The sequence below is a fragment of the Anguilla anguilla genome, chromosome 1 (genome assembly GCF_013347855.1).
Source record: "Anguilla anguilla isolate fAngAng1 chromosome 1, fAngAng1.pri, whole genome shotgun sequence".
Classification (NCBI taxonomy): domain Eukaryota; kingdom Metazoa; phylum Chordata; class Actinopteri; order Anguilliformes; family Anguillidae; genus Anguilla; species Anguilla anguilla.
In genome coordinates, this window is record NC_049201.1 from 18,559,016 (window position 1) to 18,568,343 (window position 9,328).

Sequence of the window (9,328 nt, forward strand, 5' to 3'; positions counted from 1 at the left end):
AATACAGTATGTTTGTCTTTCACATCAAATTTACTGGGTTAACCCTGGGTCTACAAAAAGTGGAATTCTGTTATTTCATTTTGCACACTAGAGAGCTTTTTCAGGCATTCAATGAAAGCCAGATCCACATCTAGCCATAATTTTATTTAATATGATGCAATATTAAATATACCATTTATACTGTAGATGTTGCAATCCATTTTAATAATACTGGCTTTGTTTTGCAAATGTTAAAATACCCAAAAGCTTAGACTGAAGGGTGATATTTCTGGTCCGTGAACTTGTAAGTCCAGGTATTTGATTCATTAACAGTTTCTGAAAGGTTTCTTAGCCTACATGAATGAGATTTGAAGGGTATATCTGTGTGTGCATGGATATGCTACGGTTGAATGAAAACAATAACTGTAATTAATTTTGCTGCAGAACATAATAGTAAAGGCTGGGATTTTAACTGATGCTTCAAAGAATCTCTGAGAACTGGGATAATCTGTACGTTCTGAGAAACACCTGGAATCCTATCAAATTAAACTGAACGAATTCACAAATACATCACAGAAATGTTCTCACGTGCGAAAACAAGATAACTGCAACATGCCTATCAAAACTGCACTCATTTAGACATGTGCCTCAAAATCATGTTTTTTTTTTTGTACTCATCCTGTCATTTTGAACTGAACATGTTTGATGGTCTGTTATTTTAAGCTTAAATAAAGGATCATGAAAAAAAATACAAGGAACTAATAGCACCATCTGGTGGATGGAACAGTTCACAGAACGTTTCGCTTTGCTCCACTGACTTAATGTGAACTGCTTCAGTGCACCATAACACACGTTAATGACACATGCACATAGCCTTTCTTATAGGTGCAGGACCAGAAAAGGAGTGAAACTGGAGAAACAGAGTCTGGCTTTGATATAATTGTATTGCCACACATATTGGATATCATTGTCGTCCACAGACAAACTCCAAACCAGGTTATACAGTATTACATATGAAGATTAATTTAAGACTAATTTATTAGATAACAAACATGGTGGTTGGAACACCCAGGGTGTGTTCCATACATTAAATAGTTGCATGTAGCACTGTACCATGGAAATGTTGCTGAACTGAAAGCCAGTTGACAGAACAATGTAAAAATGAACTACATACCAATAACACAAGGAGCTGCATTATCACAATTCACCGTTAAATAAACATATAGCTATAAAAAATGAAGCTCCATCTTGCTAATAAACATGACGTGGAATGCTGCTCCCAAATATGCTGCGTAACAGCTATATTTTTCCAATTAAAAAAAAAAATGTATATATTTTTTTTTTAAATTATTCTTATCACCTTCTCTAGTTTCTTTTATGAAGAAATGATTATCCAAAGCCGGTGCTTAACTGGCATCCAGTCATCAGCCGCCCCAGCCAACATGGTGCCAAACACCTTTGCCATGTTGACATGCTTACAATGCTAAAGAGAATTACTTATACAAGAAACAATATTGCGTAAAATTTACAGTGAATTGCATGATATGCCACATGTTGCACAGTGGGAGACGGAGCCCAGAGCTTGTGAATTTGAAGTGACCTCAACAGCTCTAAAAATTTCACCTTCCATTAGCCCCTCTATGAAATGTTCTGTGGTGCTTTTCCTTTTCGTTTCACCTGTGAGGCCCAGACCTTTCATCCAAAACTTAGTAGTTAATGAGCTTCCTGTCCGCAGTAGGCAAACCCTAAACAGCTGGCACAATGAGCCAAGCACCTTTGCCTTGTCAACAGTGACACAAAAGATCGTTACCTCTGAAGTGTGTTGCTAAAAGTTCCCAAAGCGCTGCAGCACTTAAATGCACGAGTCTGCAGTCATTTCCAAGCCTTCTACGTTAGGAAGTATCACAGTTTACTTGAGTTCTGCGAGGTTTAATGATGGCATATTCAGTTTCGAGCACAGCACTTTCTTGGTCTTGTTTCCTTTTTCCACCAGCAGAGGGATTGACCACAGCATAGGTAACGGTGTCCTCACTCTCTCCCTGCACACAAATAATATATTATAGCAGGTGTACTGCAAAACAACAGCGCCGTAAAAACAGAATTTAGCTGAAACTTATATTCACTCACCTTGTTCTGATCGGTGACTGTGTGGCTCTGTGAAACATGATTATGTGCCGTCTTCCTTTGAACTAAGAAATTAATGGGAAACGTTAGTATTATAATGCAAAGCTAATCATGAGGCAGTTCAGGTCTAAATCTAGGACTGATTAAAATAGTGCCTTACCTGTTCTTCTCTTGCATATCATGGTCAATATCACAACCAGGACAACAGCTACACATATAGCCACTCCAGAGCCAATCCAGACATTTCTCATATTTTCAACTGAGACAGGGTACAAACAGATTTTGTGGTCAGTTTCTCCAGCTATCCATACAATATCCATACACCCACTTATCTTGGGCAAGGTTGCAGGGATAGTCAGTTTCCAATAAATCAAATGTTTTTTTGATCCAGTTTGATAGGTCTGTCATTTCACTTTGTTTTAAAAAGCTGCAATGTCACTGTAACCCTCCTCGTTCTCATCTATTGTGTGCCCTTTAATAAATTTATTATGCCTTTTATAAATGTTAATGGATAGGAAAAATGGGAATGGAACTGACTTACCACTCATGCAAGAAACAATGAAAACTCACTACTACTATTTTTGGATGTTCGACTGATACAAAGAGAGGAAGAAATATATGGCATTAGTGTTTTCATTTGGCCTCATTCACGAAACGTGTACAATGACATTTGATCGCAAACTGCGCAAGAACGTTTCCATGAACATTTCAGCATTCATATTTTTTTTCTTATCTGTATTTGTTAATGGCTGTTTCCGTATGCTAATCACATGAACAGGATTGCGCATAAAATTTACTGTCAGCATTCATCATCTCATACACCTGGGATATGCACAAAAACAAAGGTATACACATGTGTCATGAATCCAATATTGGTTATTCTCAGGAACATTTTTAAGAACAAAAGTAAGAATAGTTTAAGAAAGGTTTTGTGAATAAGGCCCAATAATGTTAATAATGCATGTAAGAGTGAACCTCATATTGATAACATACCAACTGTTTTTGTGTTTAGAAACAGTTTAGTTTTACAGAAACAGTTTAGTCGCTGACACAGTGAGGTTGATGAGGAGGCAGAAAAGCACACGTCAGAATAAAAGGGCATCTTTTATCAAAGTGTACAACAACGTATTGCTCCATCTTTCAACCATTGCACATTTGTGTTTTTGATGATATGCAAAAACAAGAAAACGAACTAGAAAGAGCTATTTGGACTTTTCGAGTGAAATCTTTGACACTGACCAAGTTTTGACTGAGCTATACCAAAATATAATGTGCAGCAGGGTCAGGTAAATCCTGGGTAATGTTAGCCAGCTACAATATGCCAAACTATGCAATGAAAGTGGATGGGAGAGTGGCACGCACAGTAAGAAATGCAGAATTTGTGAGAACTGAAACAGTGTTGTTGTGTTCTTGTGGTATTTTAATACTTAATATTTTGCATTATGATTATTTTTAAAGGCCTGTAAATAGTAATAAAGTAAACTTGAAATTGTTAAATCTGTCTGTCCTCCAAAAATATTAAAAATGAAACCATCTCCCCATACATTCCTTTACGACAAAAACCTTTAGACGAAAACTGATGAAAAACATAGCTGACTCAATTGTTTAAAATTATGTTTTCAGCTAAAATAATCAATGCACACTAAATAAATAATTTTGATTTAAAAGTAAATACTGTCCTGATACTATTATGAATGGCAAGTAACTTCTGTTGTCTTCTAACTAAAAGGAAAGCCAGCTCTTACCAGGGAAGCTTGTGGTGTAACTGTGTGAGGCCTTCTGCTTCCCCTCTACAGTTAGCTGGCATCTCCACTTCATGTTGTGGTCTGAGCGCTCAAGTGTCACAGTCAGATTGGAGGAGCATTCTGACTCCGACAGCTTGTACCTGTTTCCCTGCAGTTGGACTCCTGTCTCACTAACCCAGCTCACATTAACGCTTCTTCCACAAGGCCTAGGGCTGTGGAGTTTACAGACAAGAGTAACTGTACTACCAATCTTCAGTTCTGTCACTGGAGAGGACGCAAAAACTGAAAATGAAACATGAGATATAGTTACATGTCTACTGCACATGCTCAGAAAATAGGCTTATGAAGCTGATAAATACTAATAATTATTTTAGTAGGAAATGACACTATTTTAATGTTAAATGCATAATCATTAGTCAGCTGCATTCATGCATCATTCCGAGAGAATCTTACAAATTCCAAATGGAAATACTTACTGTTGAGAATAGACAAGTAAACAGAAACTTCTGTAGAATTCTCATCATTGTGATACAGTCGACAGTAGTACCATCCAGCATCAGCAGTGGTAAGATTATTAATGTGCAAAGAACAATCAGTTCTCACTCTCAGCCTTCTAGCTATCTGTTGATCTTTAGCTTCGACCGCTCCATGAGCGACCAATTCAATAGCTCCTTGCGATCGACCATTGTACCAGTTCCACGTAATTGAGGAACAGTTAAAAGAGCCACTAAGGTTGCATGGTAAAGTGACAAGCTCTCCCGCACTGGAGTACACTGTAGGTTCTGAGCCACTGACACCTGGGGAAAATAAATAAAGCCCATTTAAAACAGAGCTCAGAGATATTCAGGTTACAAGCTACAACATAATTTTGAACAAATCAATAAATCTGGTTTAAAGAGACAGATAACATACCAACTGTTTTTTTGTTTAGAGGCAGAAAAGCACACATCAGAATAAAAGGGCAACGTATTGCTCCATCTTTCAACCATTGCACATTTGTGTTTTTGATGATATGCAAAAACAAGAAAACAAACTAGAAAGAGCTATTTGAACATTTTGAGTGAAATCTTTGACACTGACCAAGTTTTGACTGAGCTATACCAAAATATAATGTGCGGCAGGGTCAGTTAAATACTGGGTAATGTTAGCCAGCTACAATGTGCCAAACTATGCAATGAAAGTGGATGGGAGAGTGGCACGCACTGTAAGAAATGCAGAATTTGTGAGAACTGAAACAGTGTTGTTGTGTTCTTGTGGTATTTTAATACTTAATATTTTGCATTATGATTATTTTTAAAGGCCTGTAAACAGTAATAAAGTAAACTTGAAATTGTTAAATTTGTCTGTCCTTCAACAATATTAAAAATGAAACCATCTCCCCATACATTCCTTTACATGGTTCTTGTCTTATTCTATTCTAAAATGTCTGGCTTTCTCTCTCTCACCTGTGAAGAGGAGTATGATTTTGAAGAGTAGCCATGGCAGGAGTCCAGTCAGTATGTGCACAGGCATTCTTACTTGCTGTCTTCTCTCTTGTCTCAATTCTCAAACTGTATCAGCAGTGCAGTTCAGTGTCAGCGCATGAAAAAGGAAGGTCATTTTCTCAGTGACGCAATATGCCCTGAGAGATTTTTTTTCTTTTCTTTAAATTTTTATTTTTTTGTAACCTAATGACCCACCACACTTTAAGTATGAAAAATGTCACTAGTTTCAGTTATGGATAATGCAAACCAAGTCAGTTAAGCTAAATGTTAGTCTACTGATCCATCCATTTTGATGAAAATGATTGCTTTTGTACATACTATACTGTTGCACTTGATTTCCTCTTTCAGTACAAAATGATGGATGGGTCAGACAGTGGAACACATCTTTACAAGCTATTTTAATACATTGCAGTTCAAATCCACATTGTGTTTGTTACCAAATTTGTTGTAAGATAGGATGAGATGAGGGTGTCGATAAATTATAGTCGTTTAATGTTGTTTTACTGCACACACTAATCTCACCCGAACTATTGCTTGGCATCACTGGCATCTCTTTAGGATCATAGGTATTTTTTTCTGCTGGGGTATTCTCTGATGTTCCTTGATGTATGAATTCAGAATGCTTTAATCCCAAATACAAATTACCTTCACCATCAAGTACATGAGAACACATCTGGAAGATTTCAGAGCATGCTTAGTGTTATGAACCAGAATTATGAGACATTATGCAGTATGGTGGCCACAAACCTGCCATTTTAAGTATGTACTGTATTTCGGAAGATGGCCTGAGATTTGATTTGGAAGAGTGAACACTGGTGTACAGAGGTTCAGTTCTTTGTTCTTGTGCACCTAAATTGAGTGATCTCACTGAAGATTCTTTGAGCATCAATCTGTGGTTTTTAGTTGTTTTACGAACAAGGTATAACAGTGTCCGTATGTTCACTAGATGGCCAGCTGCAATATGAGTAGGTGCTAGTTAGTGCAGAACAGCAATCCAGAGCATTCACATGCAGTGACCGGGTGACAGAAACATAAGCTCAGCTCTTCTGACAGCTCTATGGTCCTGATCCAACCTTCCCACATGTTTTACTATAGGATTGACTAAAAAGGTGAGTTTTGCAATGGGAAATTATTCCATGAAACAGCAATTTGGTAGAAGATTATTTTAATTTTAGTTATTGTTGGAACTTTTAAATAGAGAATATCTTTACGCAAAATAATACTTCTTGTTTATTCAGAAGAACGGATATGCAAATGAGCGTGTTTTGACATGATCTTTCCATTGCGGGTCATTTTTTTTTTCTTTTTTCTGTTTACCACTGTGAGTGACAGGATTTAAAAATAAGTGGTTATATTTCCTGACAAATGGGAAAGTGAACATCACACACAATCTACATCACCATGTTGCGCTGTTTTTAGCCACACTGGGAAACTGTTAAATAGCCAACTGCTGAGTAAATGAACCCTATATGATATATTTATCTTGTGTATTTCTGCCTGCTCTCTCTCTCTCTCGTATATATATATATATATATATATGTCTATGGCACTGAACAAAGAATAAAAACATGGAATGCAAGAAAAGTGCTGAAATGTATAACTGCACTGTTAAAGAAATTGTAAAATATAAATGGATCATTATATATTGAGTAAACCCGTGATGTCAATCAAACACAGTTGGTCTTAAATAGTTACCAGGGTGTCTATTTCACGTCCTGACAAGCAATTATGTGCATTAATATTGTCTTAGTCATTAAAAAGTTAGAAATAAACTACGGCCTATTGTTTTGTGGAAAGTTCTTAGATGGGAAAAGAAGCAGTACTTCATAATATTAATCCCTTTTCAGAAACTTGCGGTAATACTTCAATAATCACCATAAAATAAAATCTGCTCTTCTGCCTCCTCATCACCCTCACTGTATAAGCGACTAAACTATGTTTCTGTAAATCTAAACAGAAAAGTAGTTGATATGTTATCTGTCTCTTTAAACCAGATTTATTGATTTGTTCAAAATTATGTTGTATCTTCTAACCTGAATATTTTTGAGCTCTGTTTTAAATGGGCCTTATTCATTTTCCCCAGGTACCAGTGGTTCAGAACCTACAGTGTACTCCAGTGTGGGAGAGCTTGTCAGTTTACCATTCACCTATCATGGTTCTTTTAACAGTTCATCAACTACGTGGGCAGGGAGAAATGGACAATCAAGATGCTATATTGAATTGGTCATTCATGGAAAGGTCAGAGATGAAAATCAAGAGAAATCTGGAAAGCTGAGAGTGGGACCTAACTGTTCTTTACACATTAATAACTTTAAAATGGGGTCATTTCCTACTAAAATTATTATTTGTGTTAATCAGCTTCATAACTCTATTTTCGGGAGTAGACATGTAACAATATCTCATGTTTCATTTTCAGTCTCTGCGTCCTCTCCACTGACAGAGCTGAAGATTGGTAGTACAGTTACTCTTCTCTGTAAACTCCACAGCTCTGAGCCTTGTGGAAAAAGCATTAGAGTGATCTGGGTTAGTGAGACAGGAGCCCCACTGCAGGGGAACAGGTACAAGCTGTCAGAGTCAGAATGCTCCTCCAGTCTGACCGTGATATTTGAGCGCTCAGACCGCAACATGAAGTGGAGATGCCAGCTAACTGAGGATGGGAAGCTGAAGGCCTCACACAGTTACACCACCATCTTCCCTGGTAAGAGCTGGCTTTCCTTTTAGTTAGAAGATAACAGAAGTTACTTGCCATTCATAATAGTTTCAGGACAGTATGGACTTTCAAATCAAAATTATTTGTTTTGTGTGTATTGCATATTTTAGCTCCAAACATAATTTATGGTTAAATTTAAGTCGTGAAAGGTTAAAAATTAAGAATTTGTTCCACACATATACACTTATTTCCACATGGAAGCCTAAATTGCATAGTTTAATCTGTAAAGTTTAAACTAAGAGTGCTAAAACCCTGATGCACAATCTTTATATTCCATTTATGGCTGATAGGCAGCACTGTGTTTCAGTAACACCTTATCTGGTATTTTCAGTATTAGTTTTACAGTTCTTTATAGCTACAGTTTTTTGACTGTTGATAGTTTTTTCATGGACTTCTGAACTGCTCTGTGTTCTTAAAGATTTTAAATTCCCTAGAGGTCTTTCAACAAAAAAATATTCCTGGTTCCACACCTTCTTCTTTCCATCACGTTGGTAAATTAAGGTTAATACTCATCTCATCTGTCCATAAGACTTTGTACCAGAACTCATGTTTTTTCATGTACTTTTTAGCAAACATTAACTTGGATCTTCTGTTCCTGAGGCTTAGCAGTGGTTTGCATGTTGTGGTGAACCCTCTGTGGCTATGCTATGTGTAGCCTTCTCTTTATGGTAGTCTTTTTGACACATTTCGGCCAGCATCCTGCACAGTGTTTTGATCTGTTTAACAGATAACAAGGGTTTATTTCTTCACAATTGAAAGTATACTTTAGTTATCTACTTCAGTGATCTTCTGTAGCCCATCATTGCTATTCATGAGCTCACTGGTGTGTTGTTGCTCCTTAACAGCGTATCAAACAGTTGACTTTGGCACACCCAATGTTTTGGCTGTGTCTCTGTTCATTTATTCAGATTTTTCAGCTCATGATGGCCTGCTTTACCAGCACTGACACTTATTTGGTCATTGTGGTGTGGGGATGGCTGGTTTAAGCAGCCACACCTGCCCTGGGTCAAGCTAATTAGACCTGGCCAATTGGATAATTGGTGAAGAATTAGATAATTGGCCAGGCTAATTGGACCCAGGAACAGGAGTGGCTGCACCTGTGCGTAGTGAGGTAATCACTGCGCACAGGTTAAATCTGCCATCCCCACCCACACCAGGCAGCTTCGGTCATGACTGTTTTAACATCTGCTCATTTGGCTATACCATCTTGCCAAACCCTCGTGGAATAAATGTGGACTGTTTGAACATCTTCTCCCTGTGTCTCTGTGCTGGAGGGCCCCAAAGAA

At 37.4% G+C, this 9,328-nt stretch overlaps 2 protein-coding genes and 1 long non-coding RNA gene across 5 annotated transcripts in view; 1 reads left to right on the top strand and 2 right to left on the bottom strand.

Moving 5' to 3' along the window:
* LOC118231731 (signal-regulatory protein beta-1-like) overlaps positions 1-9,328 on the bottom strand; it is a 58,344-nt gene that overhangs the window by 45,285 nt on the left and 3,731 nt on the right. For all 3 annotated transcript variants that reach the window (XM_035425872.1, XM_035425890.1, XM_035425881.1), the window contains exons 2-4: positions 5,294-5,398; positions 4,325-4,645; positions 3,849-4,130 (exon numbers count right to left, since the gene is read on the bottom strand). In XM_035425872.1, the coding sequence (XP_035281763.1) occupies positions 3,849-4,130; positions 4,325-4,645; positions 5,294-5,360 (670 nt within the window). In that variant the 5' untranslated portion in view covers positions 5,361-5,398. The remainder of the gene's footprint in view (positions 1-3,848; positions 4,131-4,324; positions 4,646-5,293; positions 5,399-9,328) is intronic.
* Positions 1,918-2,362, bottom strand: LOC118231803. The gene is made up of 3 exons (XR_004766153.1): positions 2,264-2,362; positions 2,107-2,168; positions 1,918-2,018 (listed from the first exon to the last, which is right to left on the bottom strand). It is a non-coding gene; the product is annotated as an uncharacterized LOC118231803 (long non-coding RNA).
* On the top strand, positions 5,687-8,053 carry LOC118207870. The gene is made up of 2 exons (XM_035382014.1): positions 5,687-5,697; positions 7,381-8,053. Exons 1-2 carry the CDS (start codon positions 5,687-5,689, stop codon positions 8,051-8,053), a joined length of 684 nt encoding a protein of 227 aa, XP_035237905.1.